This window comes from Carassius carassius, chromosome 5 (genome assembly GCF_963082965.1).
Source record: "Carassius carassius chromosome 5, fCarCar2.1, whole genome shotgun sequence".
Lineage (NCBI taxonomy): Eukaryota > Metazoa > Chordata > Actinopteri > Cypriniformes > Cyprinidae > Carassius > Carassius carassius.
Genome location: NC_081759.1, coordinates 25,922,292 through 25,949,261, shown reverse-complemented (window position 1 = coordinate 25,949,261; position 26,970 = coordinate 25,922,292). Strand labels below are relative to the sequence as shown.

Here is a 26,970-nt window from a genome sequence, read left to right as displayed (position 1 = left end):
GGACAATATTTGACAGAGATACGACTATTTGAAAATCTGAAATCTAAGGGTGCAAAAAATAAACAAATAAATAACACAATACTGAGAAACATTTAAAGCTGTCTAAATGAAGTTCTTAGCAATGTACATTACTAATCAAAAATTATGTTTTTATATATTTATGGTAGAAAATTTACAAAATATCTTCATGGAACTTAACTTAATATCCTAATGATTTTTGGCATAAAATAAAAATGTATCATTTTGATACATACAATGTATTTTTGGCCAGTGATTTAAGGCTTTTTTTGTGCTCCTGTGTCACATATGTATTAAAGAATATTTCTGAACGCCATTAAATGACTGAACAAAGCCTTCAAATGACAAAATATTGTTTACAATGTTCAGTCCCATTTCAAATGTTAATAAACAGTATTTATTTTCGTCATTTGTTATAATTGAGCTTATGTGGTATATTTCATGTTTTAAAAGAGGAAAAGGAGGTACAGACCAGCTTAATCTCAAAGGAGTAAATTCTTATGCATGCACCATGAATCGACTGCATGCTGTTTAATTTTGTTCACATAATCTATGTGCCCAAACCACTATGCATGTGTCAAAACCGCCTTTCTATCTTGCCAGTGTCATACAGGAAACTCTGCACGCTAAGAAAGTGAAATTGCTTAAGAGAACAGTCTCAATAGACAAGTATAGGTGACCTGAATGCTGCTTTAAACCAAACATGTGCTGCTCAGAGGTTCTTATTCAATATTAAATGCATTCCAGCACAAGGAGATATGTATAAGAATAAGTTCTTTCTCGATGAAAGAAGCATTTTAAGAAGGAGCTTGATGACTTCTAGTGCACTGTATATATGGATGATTATAAATGAGATAAAACAAGGCGTGGACAACATAATCAAAAAATTAATACAACCCGCCTTTCTGTAAGGCTCTCAGCAACCTCAAAACATCTCTTCCTCTCTGACACAAACACAGAGAGAGAAAAAGTTATCGTGTTCAAGGAATCAAGCTCATTAATACTGTATACTTAATCTAACAGATTGAAAAACTGAAATTAATTGGTGAGTACAAATGTTTCATACATACTCTTACATAATAAACAGTCTAAAGCAATATTTAAATAAATGCAGATTTTGCTAATGTATTAAATCATATTAAAATCTGTTTTTTTTGTTTTGTTTTTTACTTTAGTCCATATTTTTACAGAACAGATTTAATGTTTGTCTTTTTAAAGCTGACAAAAACCTTTTATTGACTGTTTTTGCTCAACCCCAAACATGCTGAGCTAAATCTCATAATAAGTGAGATGATCTAAAGATGGTGTCTGTGTAATGTACAGTTTCTGCTGTAATATTATCTGAACCCATTTAAAGAGATGCCATGTCATAATATTTTACTAAATAAGACTATCTAGCTTCTTGCAGTTGCACATTAGCATCCTTGACAGCCTTTCTTTACTTTGATATGCACAATAAAAAAGAATGCATTATTACATTTCCCTAATGTATTTAACCATTTAAGTTATTTAATGAGAATCCAGATATGCTCAAATGTTCAAATAATATATATATATATGTAACTAGTGAAACTAATTTTGTATTTCCTTTGATACTGTGACTTCCTGTCACAGAGTTTCTGTCTGAATTGTTTTTGACCCCTTCCTCTTTTTTTTAACTATAGGCACATTAAGATGATCCATTTGCTCTTATTCTCACAGCACTAGCTGTTAATACATTTACATTTAGTCATTTAGCAGATGCTTTTATCCAAAGCGACTTACAAATGGAAGCAATCAAAATCAACAAAAGAGCAATGAAATGCAAGTGCTATAACAAGTCACAAGTTACCTTATTACAGTACACGTAGCAAGTTTTTTTTTAAATCATATAATAAATAAAAATAAAAAGAAAAAAAAATAGAATAGGAAAAGAATAGAGCAAGCTTGTGTTAGATGTCTTTTTTTGCTTTAGTTAATTGTACAATAGAAAAACAAAACAAATAGAATACAAAAAGATTAGAGAAGCAAATGTTAGTTTATTTATTTTTAAAGACAACAAGCTTTTAGTAAATATTTTGCAAATCTAAATGGGGCATGATTTATTTATTTATTTTTTAAGAATAGGATTAGAATAGAGTGTGCTAGAGTTAGAGGGTCAAATGGAACACAAGTTTTCAGACGATTCTTGAAGATGGCTAAGGACTCAGCTGCTCGGACTGAGTTGGACAGGTCATTTCCACCATGAGGGAACATTAATAAAGCAAATCTGCAGGACCGGACAGTTTTAGCAATGTGGTCTGAGAAAGTTAGCTGATCATCAAACACAACTCCAAGGTTTCTGACTGTTTTTGAAGGAATTATGGTTGATGTGCCTAACTCGATGGTGAAATTGTGATGAAACAATGGGTTTAAAGGAACCTTAAGCAGTTCTGTCTTGGCAAGGTTGAGTTGAATGTGATGGTCTTTTATCCAGCAAGAAATGTCTGTTAGACAAGCTGAGATGCGAGCAGCTATGGTCGGATCATCAGGATGGAATGAGAGGTAGAGTTGAGTGTCATCAGTATAGCAGTGATATGAAAAGCCATGTTTCTGAATAAAAGAACCTAGTGATGCCATGTAGACAGAGAAGAGAAGTGGTCCAAGAACTGAGCCCTGAGGCACCCCAGTAGTTAGATATTGCAACTTGGACATCTCACCTCTCCAAGATACCTTGAAGGACCTATCTGAGAGATAAGACTCAAACCACTGTAGTGTGGTTCCTGAGATGCCCTTTGCCAGTAGGTTTGACAGGAGGATGTGGTGGTTAACCGTGTCAAAAGCAGTGGACAAATCCAGTAAGATAAGTATTAAAGATTTGGAATCTGCTCTTGCCAGTCTTAGGGCTTCAATAAAACTGAGAGCAATGCAATAATAATCATAATTATAATAATATAATTATTTTATAAATGAAGTGTAATTTAAATGGTATTAGCAGAAAGAACAATCACTGAAATAGCATCCAAGCATAATTACTGATGCTAACTCGTATTAAAATGTCACATTGACTTATAAAAGCAAAATGTGTGGTCTTGTCATCTTTAAAGAAATGGATTCATTTAAAAAAGAGCTGTCTTTTAAAAACAAAACAACCTTTCTGAGAGATGCAGGGTAAAATGTCACAAGATCCGGAACCAGGTCTACACAGAGATGAGTGTTAGTAGCTTGTTTCTATGGACATTAATCTCTTTCAAAATCATAGACGGATCTGCATATCATCACATCTCCTTAATTCTTCTATTTGTTTTTTATTCTTCTTATATATTTATTTATTTATTTGAAGAGTTCTTGCAATGAGATACACATAAAAGTAAGCCATATGTAACAATAGCAGTAGTTCTGCATTTCCTTCAACTTAAACTGTCACAGAATTTCCATTTGGATCATTTTTGACCCCTTCCTCTTTAAGTGGTGGTTAAAACTAGAATGCTGAAATGTGATGATGCTCCATTATAACGCTCAAGCAGCTTCTGCTCTTACAAAAGCAGCTTTTATTCTACATTACATCATAAATCAATTTGACTGGTCACAAAGGAAGAAACATTAAGTGGATTAGTGTAAGACCGTCTCATTTGCTTATAAATGTAAAATCGGCATTTGTTATCAGGCTCACATTTCCTAGAGTTTATCTGAAATGGTCTGAAATAGAAACCTAATGTCCTGTATCTGTGAATGATACCACTAGAGCTCTAATATCTGCTGTATGACTAAGAAGACATCACCATGAGTAAATCAAGAGACAGCAGCTCCACATTCTTCCTGGAGACAGATGACCAGACACAGGAGCAAAGGGAAAAGGCCAAACAGATGAAGAAAGGTGTCTTAAAGGACAAGAGGCCCATGGATTCTAATTACCTGGATGAGACAGATGACCCTGCACACAAAATTAAATTTAACCTGCACTTTGACAGGTGAGCCGGCCTCCTTAAACCACACTTGGAGTGTACGATTAACATAATGCGAGAAATCCTTACTTTATCAGATGCATTCTGCACACAGGGGAATCAGAAAAGTGAAAGAGGAACCATCTCAGCAGGACAGTGAGAGGTTTACCCTCAAGAGGCTGTTTGATGCCGTGTCCAGTGGCGATGTGTCTAAACTGCAGGGTTTACATCAGTACCTGCACAAAAACATGAAACGGCTCACTGACTCTCAGTGTAATTCTATTCAACAGCAAATACACTACCGTTTAAATGTTTGGGGTCTGTAAGATTTTTGAAAGAAGTCTGCTATGTTCACCAAGGCTGCATTTAATTGATCAAAAATACAGTAAAAACAATAATACTGTGAAATATTATAACTGCTATGTTCACCAAGGCTGCATTTAATTGATCAAAAATACAGTAAAAACAATAATACTGTGAAATATTATAACAACTTAAAATAACTTCTATATATTTTAAAATGTAATTTATTCCCGTGATGGCAGATCTGAATTTTTCATTTTTTTTTCCATTTCATTTTCATTTTTCATGCATTTAATATCATCATCACTCCAGTCTTCAGTGTCACGTGATCCTTCACAAATCATTGTAATATGCTTATTTTAGTGTTCACTGTGCAAACTTATGAAAATCATGACTTCTGATCAATTTAATGTGTCCTTTCTGAATAAATGAATTAATTTCTTTGGTAAATAAATCTTACTGACCCTAAACCTTTGAACTGTATATTATACAAAGAGTAAGAGTACTGTGAATTCATGACAGATATTTATTAAATAATGAAACATTTGTTTTTATGTCATCTTTAGATAAGTCCAATGGAAAGACTGCCCTGCTGAAAGCACTTTTAAATTTGAGGGAAGGCGAGAATGACACTATTGAACATCTGCTGGAAATTGCAGAGAAACTTGGAGATTTAAAACATTTTGTCAATGCTGCTTACACAGACAGTTTCTACAAAGGTCAGAGACATAGCTTCATATTACATTATGTTTTTATTAGCACAATTATTATTAGATCTAGTTTTATATTAGCTAACATTAGTCATTTCTTTTTTATAAATCAACACAATACTGATCATATTTAACAGGTTGTCCAGCCTACCCATTTTATAATGTCATCGACTGATCTCTTTGAGACAGGTCAGACAGCACTCCATGTTGCAATTGAACGGAGGAGTGCAAAATTTGTACAGATGCTGGTTAAGAAAGGGGCTGATGTCCATGTTAAAGCCTGTGGGAAATTCTTTCAGCCCAATCAAGAGACATGTTTCTATTTTGGTAGGTCTAAGGATGTGGTTAAACTCTTTCAAGACTAATCTAATGGTCATTCCATGAAATTGGTGCCTTTTCACCTTGGGAAAAAAATTTAATAAAATAACTTTAATCAAAAAAAAAAAGTTGTATTAGTGAAGCATATTACTTCTCTAAGAGATTTAATGTTTATGTGTATTGTAATTAGATCATGTGTCCGTATGCTTGTCTTCAAATATACTGATCTGGTTCAGTTATTATGAAAGATCTTGGTCTGTGTCCAAAATCGCATACACACTTTTTTGAATAAGTAATAAATTTGCAACTTCAAAAAGAGTGTGAATGTATGTAGTATGAATGTAATCTTTATTCCTCATGTTCTCATTGTCCTGTGACCAGTGTCAGTTGCATCGCATCACTGCCATTCATAAATCCTCTCCTGTGGCCTCATGGGATAGAAAAGGGTCCATCTTATGCACACTTCAGAATCATGCTGGAACTAGTAGATCATTTGTGTACTTTTTGCCTCTTTTTTTTTTTTTGCCTGGTATATCGTAGGGAAATATGGGATTTTGGATGCAGCCTCAGTCTTCCTATGATCATCTGAAACCAGACCAAGATCTTGTTGCTAATATGGTTTGACTTTAACATAGCAGGATTGGGTTGCATTTTACACAGATAACCTTGTGGTCAAGGTGACACGTAATCTAAATCATCCCTGTTACCCACGTCAAAACCTGTTAGTCTGAAAAGTAACAGGGATGACAGTAACAGGTTTGAAGATTTAAGGGTAGTTTGATAAATGCTAGCTATTAGGTGAAGGTCACAAAAGGACAGGCTGTACATTTTGAAAGGATATTACTTGTAGATACTGATTATATTAAATACAATAATTGTTTAACTTTACAATTTAAAAAATGGTAACAGTATTGACATTCAGTCAAACCTCATTAATGATCAAAAATAGAACATAGAATGTGATTTTTGTTTTTGCCTTCAAATTGGCCATATTACCCTCATAAAATGTTATTTAAACATGTTATTGACTTTAATATTGATGAAAGAATGCATAGCCTATTTATTTTTATTTGTTGTTATAGTATTTCTATGTTTGATTCTTTTTTGCTTATATTAAAAAGGCACAAATTTCTTGGAATGATCCTTAAATCTGATAACAATTTATACAGTAGAAATTCAGCATTTTAAATCCCTTTCAAATTCTACTTAATGTTCTCATTGTTTCTGCCCCATTTTGTGGGTACCTTACCTGCATTGTTTTCACATTTTGTGCACAGGTGAGCTGCCCTTGTCGCTGGCTGCTTGCACTAATCAGCCAGACATTGTGGACTTCCTTATGAACAACCCTTACCAGACGGTGGATGTCAGGGAGAGGGACTCTCATGGAAACACAGTGCTTCATGCATTAGTATCCATAGCTGATAACAGTCCTGAAAACACAGAGTTTGTCATCTCCATGTATGACCACATCTTATTCAAAACTGACCAACTTCACCCCAAGATCAAGCTGGAGGAAATTGAAAATAATGAAGGACTCAACCCACTCACACTTGCTGCCAAAACAGGAAAACTGGGGGTAAACCTTAATTTTTTATTTTTTGGTGCCTACTGACTTTAAAATGTCCATGAATTTAAACAACTTCATTATGTCTTCCAAAATACCAGTATTTATTTGAAGCAGTTCGTTTGAAACAGTGTGTATTTCTAGAGTATCAGTTCTGTTTTCTGTTTTTGGATGTTACTGATTTTGTTTAGATGATTAGTGCTCATGTGATGTGAGATGTTATTTCCCTTCAGCACGAGGCATTAAATCAGACACCACACATGTAGTCTACAGTGATTATCATGACCTTATTAAACCAAAGTCACGGTTGTCACAATGTATTAGTTTATTGTATTGCCTTTGTTCTATATTTTACCTGGTGCTGTTACTGACTTGGCTTATTAGTAAAATGAGTGTATCGCCAAACGCAAGTGACTAAATAACACATATTTGACAGATTTAATTTTCACCTGTGAACTAGCTGTTAAAGCACATCGTGCAGCGGGAGTTTAAGGGGCGGCGACATCTGTCACGGAAGATCACGGAGTGGGCCTACGGTCCAGTGTGCTCGTCTCTGTATGACCTCACCTCTCTCGACACCTACGACAACAACTCCGCGCTGGAGATAATCGTTTATGGCAGTGAGATTCCTGTGAGATGACATGCTACTAACATGAAACTAATTCATTCTAGAATAATTGGACTTTACTTCTTCACTGAAGCAAAATTTTAATTAGTAAAGAAACTATATGGATTTTGATTAATGCTGTCAGGCTTGGTTATTTGATCTGATTTCAGAATCGCCTCGAGATGCTCCATATTGAACCATTTAACCGACTAATTGAAGAGAAGTGGCAGAGATTTGCGAAACAGATGTTCTTGTTCAACTTTATTGTTTATGTTATCTACCTTTTCATATTCACTGCAGTAGCTTATCACCGAGAAGCAGGGAAGGACATTAACAACAACCAAGTAGGTGTACAGCCCTAAGAAAGGGGCTACAAAAAGGGTGCGAGATGGGCAGGGGTTTGGCTTTACATCACATTTCATGCTAGACACAAATATTTCTGCCAATATTGTCTCAGAGAAAATTAAAAATACTTTTCTGGGATATATGCATACTTGCAACTAATTCCAGTTCTATGTCTGATTTAAACCAACATTGTGCATGCTTAGTGTTAATGCTTCACTATTTAATGCCATGTCTCATCCCCACTCTTTTCTTTTCACTAAAGCCCCCATTTCGTTATAGAAATAATAGCCAAGACTACTTGCTTCTGACAGGACACGTCATAAGTACCATTGGAGCACTTTACTTCTTTATTAGAGGGGTATGTATATTTAAAACAAATTCATATTTAATTTTCATGTACATTTGTTTTTTACAGAAATTGATGAATTCCATTTTCTTTTAAGTTGATAGATTTGTTAAGAAAGCGTCCAGGATTTCAGTCCCTGCTCATAGATGGATACACTGATCAGCTTTTGTGAGTCCTTTGACTCTCTTGTTTTATTTGACTATTAATCATTTTCTAATACAGATTAATATGCTTGAAAGTACATTCTTTGTCAATAAAGTTTTCGCAATCACTGTATATGCACAGCCCACAGTTAAATTGCACGACTTAGACTCATTTTTCCTACAGAAACAGTAACCATTAAATACATACATTGTTTATTTTTGCATTTTGCTGCATTAGTTTTCTGCAGGCTGTGCTCTTCCTGGTGTGTGCTCTTCTGTACTGCTTGGGTCAGGACCAATATGTGGCCTGGCTAGTTTTGTGTCTTGCCTTGAGCTGGGTAAATCTACTGTACTTCTCTAGAGGGTCCAAAAATATGGGAATCTACAGTGTCATGATACAAAATGTGAGGATCTTCCTTATTCATCATTCTGTAGAGTTTTAGTAAATTATGGTTTGTGTAGAAAGATGCTATGTGACACATTTAATGCCTCATTGTAGTGTAAACTAGTCTTCACAGTTCAGGCTTTTTTATTTCATGTTTGTATGACAAACTTTCACACTGTTTAATTGTTGTCAGATGGTTCTTGGGGAAATCCGTCGGTTCATTGTTGTGTACATGGTCTTCCTCATTGGGTTCTCTACAGGTACCCTTGCATGCATTCATGAATGTCCTTGACTCTTTATTACAATTAATTTAATATTTATCATGACACAACAAACACTTCCCAATTACACTACTTTTCAAAAGTAATGCCTGTATTCAGTAAGTATGCGTTGAGTTGATTGAAATTGAGAGTAAAGACTCTTACAAAACATTGTATTTCAAATAAATGCGGTTCTTTTGAACTTTCTGTTTTTCAAAAAATCCTGAAAAAAATCACAGCTTCCACAAACTGTTTTCAACATTGATCATAATAATAAATGTAATAAATCAGTAGCCTATATTAGAATATTTCTGAAGGATCATGTGTTACTGAAGACTAGAGTAATGGTTCCCGAAAATTCAGCTTTGTCATCAAAGGAATGCATTACATTTTAAAATACTTTAACAAAGAAACACAATATTACTGATTTGACCAAATAAATGCAGCATTAAGCATAAGAGACTGTCAAAAACATTAAGATATCATACAGAACCCAAATGTTTGAATAATATTGTGTGTTAATTATTTGTTTCTTACTCAACAGCCGTGGTAACTCTGCTTGAAGAGGAGTCTACCAACAAAGATCAAAGAGCAAACAGTTCTGAAAATCTATGTAATGAAGGACAATCTAATAAGACCGAATTCAAGAGCATCTACTTCACCACTCTGGAGTTGTTCAAGTTTACGATTGGCATGGGAGATCTGGAGTTCACCGATCAATATCAATATGCAGAGGTCTTCTATGTGCTGCTGATTCTGTATATAGTGATGACGTACATTTTGATGCTGAACATGCTGATCGCTCTGATGAATCAAAGAGTGGAGGAGATGTCCGTAGAGAGCACCAACATCTGGAAACTACAGGTGAAATCAAAGGAAAAGTTAAAGCTGTCTTGTGTCTGACTCATCACTTTAAATGATACAATGGGCAACTGTTTGCGTAAGATATGTAATGGTTTTCAATTTCAGTTGTTCAATCAGGGTATAAATATGATTGTTATTGACAGCGCGCAATCACCACCTTGGACATGGAGTGGATGCTTCCCCAATGTCTGAAGATAAAGTGGCGTTCTGGGCAAGAGAAGGATCTAGACGGGGGGCAGGAGCCTGATCGACGCTGGTGCTTTAGGTGACCTGTTCGCTTTCAAACACATAGAGTGAAACCAATGAGCAATAATTGAAGCATGTGTCCTCTTTCTTTCAGTGTGGAGGAAGTCAACTGGAACCAATGGAACAGAAACCTGGGTGTAATTACCGAGGACCCTGGGAGATGCCTGTCTGTACCTTCCCCAACTCAACTTCAGAAAGGTAGTCGATGATAAACAAATGTGTGTGTGTCTGTTTTTTTTAATCTTACAACATATCATGTGTATTGGTCACAGAGCCCAGCCAGCGTGGACTCATGCAAACGTTCAGTAAACGTTGGACACAGACACAACAACACAGAGATGTCCAGGAGCTGAGTCCTCTAGCTGAGGCATCTACCTCCGTCTGATGCTTTTATAATCCATAATCTATTTTGCAGTTTTGCAATATTAAAATTTGTGTATAATTATTTATTCAATACATTAGCCCTTTAAAGGGAACATAAAGGTAGGCCTACCCAAGTAGCCTACCTATTTTCCAATAATCAAAAATAATATATGTCTCTTTAAGTCATTCAAATGTTTCTCCCAGGACTGTGTTTTTCTGCTTGTGATCGATGTGGCATAACTTGCCAAATGTATAGCTTTTTGTTCCATCGAGTGTAATATAGATTCAATATGTGTTCTCAGAAACTACTGAATGTTGTTTTACTCAACAGAGTTAAGCCGTGGTGCCACTAGATTTTTCGTTCCATTGACTTCCATTCATATGCATACACAGCTTTACTCTTAATGGATGTATAAGGCTTGTAATGTTGTTGTGAAGTATTTATATTGTGAAGTGATATACAAATAATTTCTCAATAAAATTCAATGGATTATGTAAAACTGTAAACCAGAATTGTGTATTCTGGATGTTTAAACCCATGGCAAGAGTCAAAGATATACTGAGGCTATTTTAAAGGGGCCATCGGATGCTACATGCACTTTTACAAGTTGTCTGAACTGAAATGTGTGTTGGCAGTGTGTGTACACAACCACCCTATAATGATGAAAATCCACCAAGTGTATTTTTGTTGTTGTAATTTTTTTTTTTATCTACTAAAATCTCTACCCCTTCCTCAAATTGGCCGATCTCAGATGCCTGTCTTTGTGACGTCACACAGTAAGGCCCCTCCCACATAGTTTGATTGACAGTAGCGTCTCAGCACAGACTGGACTAGCAGATTACCTTAGACCCTCCCTGAGTGAGCTGTTATCAGTCCACCATTGTTTCACCGCCGGAGCAGATGTAGACAAGAATGTCTCCTAAGTGATTGAGGTGTTTTGTTGTTAGATGTAATAATGAACAGCAGTCGTCATTTACTCCCGTCATCTGAGTCGCTGAAGATGCAGTGGATTACATTTGCATATATCTTCGCACAAATCATTTGTGATCCAGCTTCACCAACATAAAAAGGTAGAATAAATTTTTTTTAATGAATCTTTGCAAATCGCCTTTTCTAATAATGTGCTAATTAGCGAGTTTCGCAATGAATGCGGCTAATGTAAGCAGTCTCTCAGGAGAGCGGCTGGAAGAGAGGGGCGAGGTCAGCAGAGCTCATTAACATTTAAAGGAAAATGCTACAAACAGGCTTGCTCTGAACAGAGCTGTTTTCTGACAGGGTCAAAAAGTGTTTTTTTACACTACCATTAAGAAATTTTAATCAAACTATGTTACAGACTTTTCATTAAGACCCTAAAGAATCATATCACTTGTAGAAAATGGGCATCCGATGACCCCTTTAAGTTACTGGCTGTGTTAAATAATAAGTGGACTCGTGTATGAAAGAATCTGGTAAATCAACAAAAATCAAATGTGACCAAGAGGAACCAGCAGTAGTCAGTACTCTTGGGATTACTCCCTCTGGTTGGAGGAATGGATGGAGATTTACAGAATCCCCTTGGTCTGGGTGTAGTTTGATTGGAATGTGCCTGGTGGAAATCCTGCATCAAGGATTCTAAGGCCTAAGATGTCCTTGGCAGCCACCCATGAACTCTCCTCTAGTCTAGCTCATAGCCCTCCCAGTCCACCAGGTATTGCAACTGGCCCCCATGACACCTGGAATCCAGGATATCCTTCACCAGATAGGACAGAGCTCCAACAATCTCAAGTTTTGGAGGGTGTTCCCCTTCCTCATTAAGTGGAGGCAGGGAAACATGAAAATACAGTAATGAGCAAGAAGCTCTAGCTTGTAGGTTCTTGGATTACTTTGGCATAAGATACAAAACGGGCCTACATTCCATGGGTTGAGCGTCCATAACCGCAGATCTGGGGGTGGACAACTAGATGTTCGGACCTGGCTAGTAATTTGAATGAGTACACCTCCTCTGGTCAGCCTTGATTCTGTGAGCTCTGACTGCCCTTGCAGCCTCACATGAGTGCCATACCACACCCATTCACTTCTTTTGACCCACTGCAGCCACTTTAGATTTTTGTTAAATGTGAGCCAATATCATCAAAGTTAAAAAAAAACAAAGACTTAAACTACTTCAGTCTGTATGCACTGCATTTATTTAATACACGAGTTTCAAAATTTGAGTTGAATTACTGAAATAAATTAACTTTTCCACAACATTCTAATTTATTGAGATGCACCTGTATTTAGATTGGGCCACAAGAAGGAGTTACTCAATAGTTAAATCACATCATAGTTCCTTTCAGCAGTAGTTAACTTTCCATGTCTCTGAGATAAAACTCCTCCAATACCAAAGTAGAAGGATCTACTTCCTTGATAGGTGTCACGATCTGGATGTTTCAGTATTGGAGCTGAGGTAAAGCTGGATTTTAAGGCATCCTAGGCAGGTTGAGTCCATGACAGTTTCTTTGTTTTTCCCTTGAGTAATGAAGTTAGAGGTGCCAAGATGGTACTGTAGATATAGACAAATCTTCTATAGATGTTAGCAAATTCAAAGAACCTCTGTAATTCTTTTACTGTGACGTGACCACTCGGTGACTGCCCTGACTTTTGCTGTGTCCATCTCCACTCCTCCATGACTGATCTTATCCCTTATGGAACAAAAATATATTGCAGTATATTGGAGAATATCATGTAATATATTAGGCATATATTCTTATATATATTTATTTTTTCCAATATATTGCAATATACTGAAAGCGGCAATCATTTGTATATTTTGCAATATATAATATAATATATGTATCATCAATATATTATTCAGTGTATTCAAATATATAATATATTAGAAAATAAAAATGGAAAATAATATATTACAATATATCACAATATATTTTAAGAAATATATTGGTAAATATATTTTCCTTTCGTAAGGGATAGCCCAGGACGGTTTTGCTTGAGACATGTTATTCACATTTCTCTGCCTTAGCACACAAATTGTTGGTCAGTTATCGAAACAGGACAGTTTTAACATGAGGGATGTGTTCCTCACTGATCTTGGTCTCATTGGTAGATCAAAAATGGTAATTTACCTCAATTTAGGTAATGACAATGATTTAGAATGTCACAGATGATCTCATTAATAAAGGATTGGAACACAGCAGGTATTCATAGTGCCCTCTTGTGGTGAGAAAAGCTGGAAAGTATTTACAAGAACAATATTTCATAAATGCTTTACCACAGCAGGTGGGAGCTGTTAAGAGCAAAAAGAAGAAAAGCACATTTGAAATTGGTCATTATTATGGCAGCAACATGTAGGCCTATGCAATACAATTTTAAAAACTGAATTATATAGGCCTACAATTACATATGCCTACATAAAAATATAAACTTTATTTGAATAAGAGGTTGCATTGACTTATTTCTGCTAATCTCCACATTTTTAACGAAATCCATAATTTAGAGAGATAAAATGCAAGACAGAAAACTATTTCATCTGTATCACATTTTTACAGAAAAAATTAGTCTTATTATGTCCTCTCAGAGCCTGCAGGCCGCTGGAGCAGTGCCAGCGCTCTGTCATGTAACATTTCTGCAACAGGAAGCAGACAGAGTTTTTCCATTTCATGTAGTCTACAGAAAAGATGTTGACTCAGCAGTTGGAGTTGCCAAAACTATTAAAAATACAAAATTTTAGATCATGTTTGTCACTGCGATATCTGACCTACCATAGTATGGTTTGACCTACTGTGTTGGGGCTATTTATTTATTTTTCTAGTAAAATGTATAAATAATAACACTTTGCAATTAAGATTATTTATTATTTTTTTTTAAATATCTAATCATTCATCAATTTAAAAAAAAAATCATAATTTTTGACTAACATGGGTCAAATGTATCTGTTGTTTATTATGTAACTATTGTTGTTGAGTGCATTGTGTTGAAAAATTGTCAAGTCAAGCAACCTGTAATTTATATAGCGCTTTTAACAGTACAGATGGTGTCGAAGCACTTTACAGTATTATATAGGAAAATGGTGTGTCAATAATGCAAAATGACAATAGTAAACACTCAATTTTCAAAGGCAGTTCATCACTGAATTCAGTGATTTCATCGTTCAGCTCAGTTCAGTCTAAATAGTATCTGTGCAATCAAACAATATGTATTGTAAGAATATTTCTGAATTCCATTAAATGACTGGACAAAGCCTTGAAAAGACAAAGTGTTTAGTGACAAAGTTTAGTGACATTTTTAAATCTTAATAAACAGTTGGAATATATCAACACATTTCATCCGAATTGACTGCATGCTAAGGTTTCAGTTTGTTCACATAATCTATGCACCTAAACCGCATTACCCTGCTGCAGTCCTCTAGTATCATACAGGAAACTCTGCACGCTAAGAAAGTGAAATTGCTCAAGAGAACAGTCTCAACAGACAAGTGTAGGTGACCTGAATGCTGCTTTAAACCAAACATGTGCTCCTCAGAGGTTCTTATTCAATATTAAATGCATTCCAGCACAAGAAGATAAAGTTAAGATATGTATAAGAATAACTTAACAATATTGTGTTGCTCGATGAGAAAGAAGCATTTTGAGAAGGAACTTGATGACTTCTAGTGCATTGTACATATGGATGATTATACATGAGATACAATAAGGCGTGGACATGGCAAAACATACATAACAACTCAACATACTCAACATACTCAAAAAATCAATACAACCCGCCTTTCTGTAAGGCTCTCAGCAACCTCAAAACATCTCTTCCTCTCTGAGACACAGAGAGAAAGAGAGCAGGTTATCGTGCTGGAATTCAAGTTCATCGATACTGAATTCCTCATCTAACGGATTAAAAAACAGAAATTAATTGGTGAGTACAAATGTTTCATACTTTACTCTTACATATTAAATAATGTAGGGCAATTAAAAAAAATATATAAGATTTTGCTAGTGTAATAAATCATATTAAAACCTATAAAGTTGTTTTTTGCTGCCAAATGCCTTTGGTTAACATAATTCCGTGATGCTTTTGTGATCTACTCCAGTTCATTTTGTTGCAGATCAGTTTTAATGTTTGTCTTTTTAAAGCTGACAAAAACCTTTTATTGACTGTTTTTGCTCAACCCAAAACATGCTGAGTAAGTGCTAAATCTCATAATGTAGTAAGTGAGAAGATCTAAAGATGGTGTCTGAGTAATGTACAGTTTCCACTGTAATATTATCTGAACCCATTTACAGAGAGGCCATGCCATAATATTTTATTAAGTAAAACTATCTAGCTTCTATCTAGCGTGAACCAAAATTAACTCATATAATTTGTCCATCAATATCTGTTGGACTCTTTAACAATCTGTGCTGCCTCAACCTTTGAGGAGTCTGTTTTCACATACGCATCGAATATGTTCAATTCTCTTTATGATTTAAAAATATCTCTAGCATCCTTGACCCTTACTTACATTGATATGCACATTAAACATTAATATGCATATTTTTTGACAAATCTGAATAACGTTCAGTGTCTATTTTATGGTTGTCTATTGTTTATAATCTGTGCCTTAAATGAGGAACTGTGACTAGATGCTCTCATGACTACATATTATTATTACACGATTACATTTCTATAAAGATTTCAGCCATTTAAGTTACTTTTTAATGTGAGATACAGATATGTTCAAATGTTCAAATCATATACTGTATATAACTATTTAAACTAATTTTGTATTTCCTGGCATACTGTCACAGAGAGTTTCCATCTGAATTGTTTTGTCCCCTTCCTCTTTTAAATGGTGTTTGAACCAAAAAGTCACATGATCCATTAGCTCTTATTCTCACAGCACTATAGCTGCTAACTTGATTATTTTATTGTATATTTTTAAATGGTCTCAAGAGAAAGGACAATCACTCATATAACATCCAAGCATAATTAGTTCACATTAGCTTATAATAGTAAAATCTAAACTGATTTATTTTAAAAAAGAACTGACGTTTAAATGCAAAACCAGCTTTGTTAGAGATGCATGGTAAAGTGGCTCAAGATAGATCGCATATATGCTGAGGACAATAGAGCTAAGTGTTGGTAGCTAATTGTTTCTATAGACATTTATCGATTTTTTTTATCTTACACTACATGATAACCTAAAGACAGTGTAATGCAGTTTCTTAATTCAGGATTACTATTTCATCTCACTGCCATTTAGAGAATGTAATTGTATATGGAGCCATTTACAAACAGGCTACTTTATAATATTCTAGTTCAAAACATCCAATGCATCAGATACTGCAACTTGCCCGAAATGCATTTTCATGTATTCTCAGGGAAAGTTTCCCTTGATAAGACAATAATGGCCCATTCCCTGGATGGGATCATATTGCATGTAACAGCATGAAGAGATATCAATAATTCAGTTAGCAAAGGTCTATTAGAGTCTGCAACTATTTGCAGCATCTCTACTTGCACATATAAACTGAAACCGTTTCCTTTTTTAAGTTTTTTTTCTCTTTCTTCTGTATCTTTGAAAACCTCTTTTGGCATGTAAATGAAACCGTGTTTTGGCTTTGATTAAGAATGGATTGTGCATCAAAGATAACCACAGATCCATTAGATGGTTTATATAGGCCCATGTGGTCTTATCAGAACTGCATATCATCACATTTCCATAATTATTCTTGCTGTTTTTATGAAGAGTTCTAGCAATGAGATACACATAAATGTAAGCTTAATATAACAGTAGCAGTAATTCTGTATTTCCTTCAACTTAAACTGTCACAGAGTTTCAATTTGGATCATCTCTGACCCCTTCCTCTTTAAGTGTCGTTTAAACCTAGAATGCTGAAATGTGATGATGATCCATTATAACCATCATGCAGCTTATGCTCTTACAAAAGCAGCTCTTATTCTACATTACATCATAAATCAATTTGACTGGTCACAAAGGAAGAAACATTAAGTAATTATCTTTAAGCACATTTCCTCATTTTAAAGCTAGTTAATGTAAGACCATCATATTTGCTTAGAAAAGTAAAATTATTGGGGTCAGGCTCACATTTCCTAGACCTTATTTATATGAAATAGAAACCTAATGTCCTGTATCTGTGAATGATACCACTAGAGCTCTAATATCTACTGTATGACTAACAAGACATCACCATGAGTAAATCAAGAGACAGCAGCCCCACATTCTTCCTGGAGACAGATGACCAGACACAGGAGCAAAGGGAAAAGGCCAAACAGATGAAGAAAGGTGTCTTAAAGGACAAGAGGCCCATGGATTCTAATTACCTGGATGAGACAGATGACCCTGCACACAAAATTAAATTTAACCTGCACTTTGACAGGTGAGCCGGCCTCCTTAAACCACACTTGGAGTGTACGATTAACATAATGCGAGAAATCCTTACTTTATCAGATGCATTCTGCACACAGGGGAATCAGAAAAGTGAAAGAGGAACCATCTCAGCAGGACAGTGAGAGGTTTACCCTCAAGAGGCTGTTTGATGCCGTGTCCAGTGGCAAAGTGTCTAAACTGCAGGGTTTACATCAGTACCTGCACAAAAACATGAAACGGCTCACTGACTCTCAGTGTAATTCTATTCAACAGCAAATACACTACCGTTTAAATGTTTGGGGTCTGTAAGATTTTTGAAAGAAGTCTGCTATGTTCACCAAGGCTGCATTTAATTGATCAAAAATACAGTAAAAACAATAATACTGTGAAATATTATAACTGCTATGTTCACCAAGGCTGCATTTAATTGATCAAAAATACAGTAAAAACAATAATACTGTGAAATATTATAACTGCTATGTTCACCAAGGCTGCATTTAATTGATCAAAAATACAGTAAAAACAGTTATATTGTGAAATATTATTACAATTTAAAATAACTGTTCTTTTTTTAGATTTCATTTATTCCCGTGATGGCAGATCTGAATTTTCTAATTCTAATATGCTTATTTAGTTCTCATAATGCAAACTGTGAAAACTTTGATATTTGATCAGTTTAATCTGTTGTTGCTGAATAAAGTATTAATTCATTAAAAAAAAAAAAAAAAAAAAAAAATATATATATATATATATATATATATATATATATATATATATATATATATATATATATATATATATATATACACACACACACACATATATATATATATATTACTTACCCCAAACTTGTGTAACAAAGAATAAACAGAAGAGTACTGTGAATTCATGACAGATATTTATTAAATAATGAAACATTTGTTTTTATGTCATCTTTAGATAAGTCCAATGGAAAGACTGCCCTGCTGAAAGCACTTTTAAATTTGAGGGAGGGCGAGAATGACACTATTGAACATCTGCTGGAAATTGCAGAGAAACTTGGAGATTTAAAACATTTTGTCAATGCTGCTTACACAGACAGTTTCTACAAAGGTCAGAGACATAGCTTCATATTACATTATGTTTTTATTAACGTAATTATTATCAAAGATATATATGAGCTAAAACCTTATATTAGTCATTTCTTTTTTATAAATCAACACAATACTGATCATATTTAACAGGTTGTCCAGCCTACCCATTTTATAATGTCATCGACTGATCTCTTTGAGACAGGTCAGACAGCACTCCATGTTGCAATTGAACGGAGGAGTGCAAAATTTGTACAGATGCTGGTTAAGAAAGGGGCTGATGTCCATGTTAAAGCCTGTGGGAAATTCTTTCAGCCCAATCAAGAGACATGTTTCTATTTTGGTAGGTCTAAGGTTGAGGTTAAACTTTTGCAATATTTATATATTTTTTTACAGTAGAAAAGCTGCATTTTAAATCCAAGTCTTATTCAAAATCTACTTAATGTTCCCATTGTCACTGACCCATTTTTGTGGGGACCTGGGCTTACCTGCATTGTTTACACATTTTGTGCACAGGTGAGCTACCCTTGTCGCTGGCCGCTTGCACTAATCAGCCAGACATTGTGGACTTCCTTATGAACAACCCTTACCAGACGGTGGATGTCAGGGAGAGGGACTCTCATGGAAACACAGTGCTTCATGCATTAGTATCCATAGCTGATAACAGTCCTGAAAACACAGAGTTTGTCATCTCCATGTATGACCACATCTTATTCAAAACTGACCAACTTCACCCCAAGATCAAGCTGGAGGAAATTGAAAATAATGAAGGACTCAACCCACTCACACTTGCTGCCAAAACAGGAAAACTGGGGGTAAACCTTAATTTTTCATTGTGTTTACTGATTGTTGAATGTCCAAACAATTAATGTTTTACAAAATACCAGTATTTATTTGAAGCAGTGATTCGTTTGAAGCAGTGTGTATTTCTTAAGTGTGAGTTCTGTTTTCTGTTTTTGGATGTTCCTGATTTTGTTTAGATGATTAGTGCTCATGTGATGTGAGATGTTATTTCCCTACAGCACATGGCATTAAATCAGACACCGCACTTATTCATATGGCATCTTTACACAATCGAGTTAAGGCTTCTCTGTGCCTGCTCATAATTCAGTGTAAAGACACAATGTTGCATAAAAGCCTGACTAAATTATGCCAGCTCAGACCACATAAGGCCCTAGTATTAAGGTATACAGTTGTAAAAGCTGCATTTCTGACACATCTGAGCAACTTTAAAACAGTCTGAGACCCCTAAACGTAACTTCAGAAGCACTACTGCACCACCTTAAAAGTATGAATCTTTCATAAATCATCATGTAGTCTACAGTGACAGTCATAACCTTTACTTTAACCTTAAGTTTTTATTTATTGTATTGCTTTTGTTCTACATTTTATATGATTCTGTTGCTGGCTTGGCTGATTACTAAAAACAGTTCATTGCCAAAGACAAGGGATTCAATAGAACGTTTGTAAATCAGTTGTAATTAGTATATTCTGTAAAAGCCTGATAAAGTCATTCAGATTTCATTTTCACTTTCAACTAGCTGTTAAAGCACATCGTGCAGCGGGAGTTTAAGGGGCGGCGACATCTGTCACGGAAGATCACGGAGTGGGCCTACGGTCCAGTGTGCTCGTCTCTGTATGACCTCGCCTCTCTCGACACCTACGACAACAACTCCGCGCTGGAGATAATCGTTTATGGCAGTGAGATTCCTGTGAGATGACATGCTACTAACATGAAACCAGTTCATTCAAATGTATAATTAGACTTTACTACTCCACTGAAGCTAAATGTTTCACTTTAAAAAAGTTAAACATATTATTTGATCTGATTTCAGAATCGCCTCGAGATGCTCCGTATTGAGCCCTTCAACCATCTAATTGAAGAGAAGTGGCAGAGATTTGCGAAACGGATGTTCATGTTCAACTTTATCGTTTATGTTATCTACCTTTTCATCTTCACTGCAGTAGCTTTTAACCGAGAAGCAGGGAAGGACATTAACAACAACCAAGTAGGTATAGGCCTACAGCCCAGAAATGGGGACTCAAAACCCCGCCCCTTTGAGATTCTTCTGCTTCACGGCAGGGGAGCTACATTTCGTGCATTCACAGAGAATATAATAAAAGTAATTTTAGGGAAAATATGGATAATGACATTAACCAGACAATTAACTTATTCAGGTTCAGTGTCTAATTCAAACCTATGCTTAAACGTGTCTTTTTTTAATGATTAATTTTTGGATTATCTGATTCATTATTTGATCCCCACTCTTTTTTTCAGTCAATAAAGCCTCCATATCCTTATAGAAAAGGCAGCGAAGGCTATCTGCTTCTGACAGGACACATCATAACTACCATTGGAGCACTTTACTTCTTTATTAGAGGGGTAGGCTATGTATCTATTGCTGTTGGTTTAAAAACAAATGTATATAACTTTCATACAAAAAAATAAAGATACCCCTTTTTGCAGAATTTACTGAATTCCCTTATCTTTTAAGTTAATAGATATGTTAAGAAAGCGTCCAGGATTTCAGTCCCTGTTCATAGATGGATACACAGATCAACTTTTGTAAGTGCTTTCACTCTGTAATAATTTTTTAAGCAATAACAATTAACATCTTTTTTTTTCACTGTTGATCAATATGTTTGGAATTACAGTCTTTGCCAATAAGTTTACTAGCTAGGGTTAGGGTTAAAAGTTTTTGAAATCCCAAATATAATAAATATATAGTTGTTGTTTTTTTCACATGACATAGCTAAATTGCACTAGCCAAACAAATGTTTATGCTAGAAACGGTAATCAATAAGTGTATATATTCATTGTTTACTCCTCCTAATGCTAAGGCTTTTTGTTGCATTAGTTTTCTGCAGGCTGTGCTCTTCCTGGCTGGTGCTCTACTTTACTGCTTTGGAAATGATGAATATGTGGCCTGTCTAGTTTTGTGTCTTGCCTTGAGCTGGGTAAATCTACTTTACTTTTCCAGAGGGTCCAAAAATATGGGAATCTACAGTGTCATGATGCAAAAGGTGAGGAATAATTGTCCTTCTTATCCATTATCCTTTCTTCTGCCCTTCAGATTTGAGTGATAGTAAAGTATTTTGTGTAGCGCCATAGAAAAATGCTATTCAACACATTTAATGCCTCATTGTAGTGGAGACTAGTCCTTACAACTCAGACTTTACTTTATGTTTGTACAATACACTTACTCTTTTTAATTGTTGTCAGATGATTCTTGGAGAAATCCGTCGATTCCTTGTCGTGTACTTGGTCTTCCTCATTGGGTTCTCCGCAGGTATATTTGCATACATTCAATAGCCTTGGCTTTTTTATTATAATTGATTTCATATTTATCACAACCACAACAAACATATTTATCACTTCCCAAACACATTACTGTTTAAAGGGGTCATATGATGCAATTCCAAGTTTTCCTTTCTCTTCGGAGTGTTACGAGCTGTTCATGAAAAGATAAGATCCCAAAAGTTGCAAAGACTAAAGTCTCAAACCCAAAGAGATATTCTTTATAAAAGTTAAGATGCGTTCACGCTCCCCTAAAACGGCTCGTTCTAACAATACCCAACATGTCTACGTCAGTGTGTGGGAAGATTTGCATAACGTGGCACAAATATTCATGCAAATAAAGAATGTGTAACTTTGATTCTCGCTGTAGTATTGTTGCTGCTGCTGCTGCCATGTTGTGGAGATGCTTTGTGTTTCATTGTGAAAGCAAAAACTACTTTGTGTGGCCTTCCAAAAGAGGACACAAGTAGATATCAGTGGTTAAGTTGTATTTAAAACACTGTTCCAGAAAAGTTCAACCAAAAATATACAGATGTGTCAAACACATTTTACGGAGGACTGGTGGGGCAATTCCAACTTTGCAAGGACAGTCTGGCGCTTCTGACCCACAGTCTGTAAGTACGTTTTCATATTTAAAGAATTTGCCACTGATGATTCAAACACAGAGATTTGAGCAGTGTAGAGTAGCGCTTGTTGTTTGTTGTTTCTCTAATCACAAATGCAGACATGGTTTTATTTTTTACACGGCACGATATGCAACGCAACACGTAAAGACTGAATAAAATAATTATAATCAATAATTATGTCCCCACTGTATGTAACAAATGCCTTGTTTGTATGGGTTTTATTAGTTTTGTCTCATCGTGCCGGGACACAGAACATCACAGTATGACAAATGGCATAACATTTCCGTCACATGCTTGAGGTGTTCGGCCAATCACAATGCACTGGATAGCTGGCCTATCAGAGCACACCTCACTTTTCAGAACAATGAGCTTTGTAAAAATCAACACATTTCAGTAAGGCTGGGCATAGAGAAGAAACAATAATGTACAGTGTGTGGAAAATAATTTGTTTTTTGAACCTTAAACTGCATGAACACGTTTCATTACACCAAATGCTTTTTGGCAGCATCATATGACCCCTTTAAATGTTTGGATGAGCAAGTTTTGTTTTGTTTGAAAGAAATTAAAACTTTTATTCTGCAAGGATGCACTGAGTTGATTAAATGGACAGTTAAGACTCTTACATTGTTACAAAATATTATGTTTTAAATAAATGGTGTTCTTTTGAATTTTCAATTCCTCAAAGAATTCCTCAAATGTTTAATGTGTTTTAATGGTGTGTTTCTTAATCAACAGCTGTGGTAACTCTCTTTGATGATCGACCTAGTAAGGGACGGTCTTTATTCCTTCCTATTAATGGAAATGAAAACTGTAAAAAGCCCACATTTCAGGGCATCTACTTCACCACTCTGGAGTTGTTCAAGTTTACGATTGGCATGGGAGATCTGGAGTTCACCGATCAATATCGATACATAGAGGTCTTCTATGTGCTGCTGATTCTGTATATAGTGATGACGTACATTTTGATGCTGAACATGCTGATCGCTCTGATGAATCAAAGAGTGGAGGAGATGTCCGTAGAGAGCACCAACATCTGGAAACTACAGGTGAAATCAAAGGAAAAGTTAAAGTTGTCCATTTCTGCAACAAACATACACTGTAATGATTTGCCATTTTGTTTGTTTCTTCATTCTTATTCACAGCGTGCAATCACCACCTTGGACATGGAGTGGATTCTTCCCCGCTGCCTGAAGACAAGGCTGCGTTCCGGGAAACAAAAGGACATAGGCGGGGGGCAAGAGCCTGATATACGCTGGTGCTTTAGGTGACCTTGGTGACTTTCACCCGAAACCACAAGATCTGAAGTTTGCATTTGTTTGCATTTAAAAATGGAGGATTTATTTTTGAAAAGAGGATATTTGCATGCAATCATAAGCATAATACATAATAATGGACACTTACCATGTATTGATCTGTGTTTACCGTAAACACACTTCAGTGAAACAATAAGCAATAATTGAAGCATGTGTCCTCTTTCTTTCAGTGTGGAGGAAGTCAACTGGAACCAATGGAACAGAAACTTGGGTGTAATTACCGAGGACCCTGGGAGATGCCTGTCTGTACCTTCCCCAACTCAACTTCAGAAAGGTAGTCGATGATAAACAAATCTGTGTCTGTTTTTTTTTATCTTACATTATATCATGTGTATTGGTTACAGAGCACAGCCAGCGTGGACTCATGCAAACATTCAGTAAACGTTGGACACAGACACAACAACACAGAGATGTCCAGGAGCTGAGTCCTATAGCTGAGGCATCTACCTCCGTCTGATGCTTTTATAATCCATAATCTATTGCAATCTGTTTTGTAATTACCTTTTATTCGAACTGTAGGAATAATTACATATTATGTCTTGTTAAAACTTGACTGTGGTTAATTTATTAAAACACAAATATTATACACTTCAAGGGTCATTGCTGTTATGCATCATATCATTTGAACTGTAATGTTTTAAAAAATGATTATGCATGTGTTGTAATTTATGAAAGGATTTATATAGCATATTATACATGGTTAATTCTTTTTTTATCAAGTAAGATAAAATAAGACTGTACATTTTGCTCATTTTGCTATATTTTAATAATCTTTTTGATTTACATTTTTATATCATACTATAATGTTTTTAGTTTTATCAAACAGGATGTTTTAGACATAAACAATGTTATAAAACAAAATTTGTGTCAAACTGTCATTTTGATTAGGGGGGGGGGGGGGGGGTTAATAATAGTTGGTAATTGTGCATTACCTCAAACATGAAATTTAAAAAAAAAATGAATCTAATATTCACCCAGTGTTCACTTAATTGTGATAAAACAACATATGATTTCCATATTTAAAATGTGGATATTAAAAAATTATTTTACAATTCGTACGTATTATATTAACACTTAAAATCTAACACAAAAGTACCCTAAATAGGCTATACATTTATTTTTAAACAATTAAAAACAGTAAAAACTCAGTAACATTTAATGTCTCTTCAGTCATTTAAATGTTTCTATATGGGGGATACAACAACAAAAAATGACGAGTTAAATACATAAAAATCACGACTGCATAATCACACCTTCGCACACATGTTGTACGTAAAACTGTACAAAGTTTGAATGTTGGCTATATATAGACCAATTTTATTTCAGAACATTTATGTTCTCAGCGATTCTGAGTGACTGGAATCATGATATATTTTCATATTCAGTTCACTTTTATTATTTTAGGGACGTGTTTGTATATATCTCGCGCGGTGCTGCTGGTGACTGATGTGGCACAACGTAGCCTACTGTAGTCCTCCAACCAATAAACATCACAGGATGATGCAAATAAGATCCAGACACAATGAATCACTGTGCATAACATCAGTATACTTATTGCCACTATAATTAAATGCGTCCACAAATGTCATTCGTTACCTATTTTACTGGCCAATAAGTATGGAGGTAAATCAGTTGCTAAACTCGAGAGGTTGAAGATCTGAATGTGAGAACTTGTCATATTAATATTTGTATTTGTAAGTTAAAATTTACACTCACAGCTCTGATGTGAAAAGCTGAATCTTTCAATTTGCACACACAGACAATGATCAAAACACCCGTGTTTTGAATTGGAAGGTGTAGATTAATAGTCACAAATGTGTAGAATGACATTCACACAAAGAAAATGACATATATATATAATAACATATATTATGTTTCTATAATATGTTGCATTATTTTTCTACTAGATAATACCTGAATGGCAAAATGAATGCAGTGTCTTAAAATCCGGTCAAAGCTAAGGATATTCAGTGAAAACAGTTGGCGTTGTTCATTGGTCGGGCATCGACCAATAAAATGTCTTCATTCGCACCAAAGCCCCGCCCCCAGCTCTGCTCTCTCACATCTGCATATACAAGTGCACAAGTGAGTTTTGCAACAGAATACCGCAAAAAGAGTAGCAAAAGTCAGAGCGCTAGGATTTGAACTTGTACTTCCAGATCTGAGAGGTTGTAAGTGCCGACTTGACGTTGTGCAGCGAAACTGAAGTAAAGTGCAAAAGTAAATATGTCGTAAACATGTGTGTATGTCATTTTCTTTGTGTGAATGTCATTCTACACATTTGTGACTATTAATCTACAACTTCCAATTCAAAACACGGGTGTTTTGATCATTGTCTGTGTGTGCAAATTGAAAGATTCAACTTTTCACATCAGAGCTGTGAGTGTAAATTTTAACTTACAAATACAAATATTAATATGACAAGTTCTCACATTCAGATCTTCAACCTCTCGAGTTTTGCTACTGATTTACCTTTATAATAAGGCACCGATCATTTAAGTTCAGTGATAGATGGGTTATATCCTCCGACTATTACCACTGCAGAGCTGAAATGCTGCGACCCTAGATCGCAAATGTCCTGCTGTGCCCTTATTTATAAAAAAAAAAAAAATACATCCGCACCAGACGCATTAAATGCTGAGACCTGCCTATTCTGCGTCACTTCCCGCGCTGTCACCCTTTGATATATAGAGCCATTGAATAAAACAAGCTGCAATCTTGCGTCACTGAGACATAGGGGGAAAAGAGCCCCCACTCGGACTTGGAGCTGTTTTCCCTCTAAATGTTGACTTTCTAGTTCCTGAATAAGCTGAATAGTTCTTTTAATTATGAGAAGAGGTTCTCTAAGAATCACCTCTAGGGTTTTCATCTCATCAGTTGACATTTTAACATAATTATTCAATTCAACTGTACATAGATGTATCCTCAGAAACTACTGAATGTTTTACTCAA

At 35.4% G+C, this 26,970-nt stretch overlaps 2 protein-coding genes across 2 annotated transcripts; both read left to right on the top strand.

The window, feature by feature from the left end:
* The first annotated feature begins 809 nt into the window (after nucleotides 1-809).
* Nucleotides 810-10,428, top strand: LOC132141076 (transient receptor potential cation channel subfamily V member 1-like). Its single transcript, XM_059550270.1, has 16 exons — nucleotides 810-1,063; nucleotides 3,722-3,947; nucleotides 4,036-4,193; nucleotides 4,790-4,942; nucleotides 5,123-5,260; nucleotides 6,529-6,827; nucleotides 7,276-7,446; nucleotides 7,593-7,766; nucleotides 8,030-8,125; nucleotides 8,211-8,281; nucleotides 8,495-8,660; nucleotides 8,835-8,901; nucleotides 9,446-9,765; nucleotides 9,909-10,030; nucleotides 10,106-10,209; nucleotides 10,284-10,428. The coding sequence occupies exons 2-16, from the start codon at nucleotides 3,760-3,762 to the stop codon at nucleotides 10,394-10,396; spliced, it is 2,340 nt and encodes a 779-aa protein (XP_059406253.1). The 5' UTR covers nucleotides 810-1,063; nucleotides 3,722-3,759; the 3' UTR covers nucleotides 10,397-10,428.
* Nucleotides 10,429-14,804: 4,376 nt separating this feature from the next.
* LOC132141075 (transient receptor potential cation channel subfamily V member 1-like) lies at nucleotides 14,805-24,737 on the top strand. Its single transcript, XM_059550269.1, has 17 exons — nucleotides 14,805-14,917; nucleotides 14,967-15,256; nucleotides 17,496-17,721; nucleotides 17,810-17,967; nucleotides 18,651-18,803; nucleotides 18,987-19,124; nucleotides 19,298-19,596; nucleotides 20,323-20,493; nucleotides 20,617-20,790; nucleotides 21,060-21,164; nucleotides 21,277-21,347; nucleotides 21,640-21,805; nucleotides 22,005-22,071; nucleotides 23,441-23,751; nucleotides 23,848-23,969; nucleotides 24,189-24,292; nucleotides 24,363-24,737. The coding sequence occupies exons 3-17, from the start codon at nucleotides 17,534-17,536 to the stop codon at nucleotides 24,473-24,475; spliced, it is 2,340 nt and encodes a 779-aa protein (XP_059406252.1). The 5' UTR covers nucleotides 14,805-14,917; nucleotides 14,967-15,256; nucleotides 17,496-17,533; the 3' UTR covers nucleotides 24,476-24,737.
* Nucleotides 24,738-26,970: the final 2,233 nt, after the last annotated feature.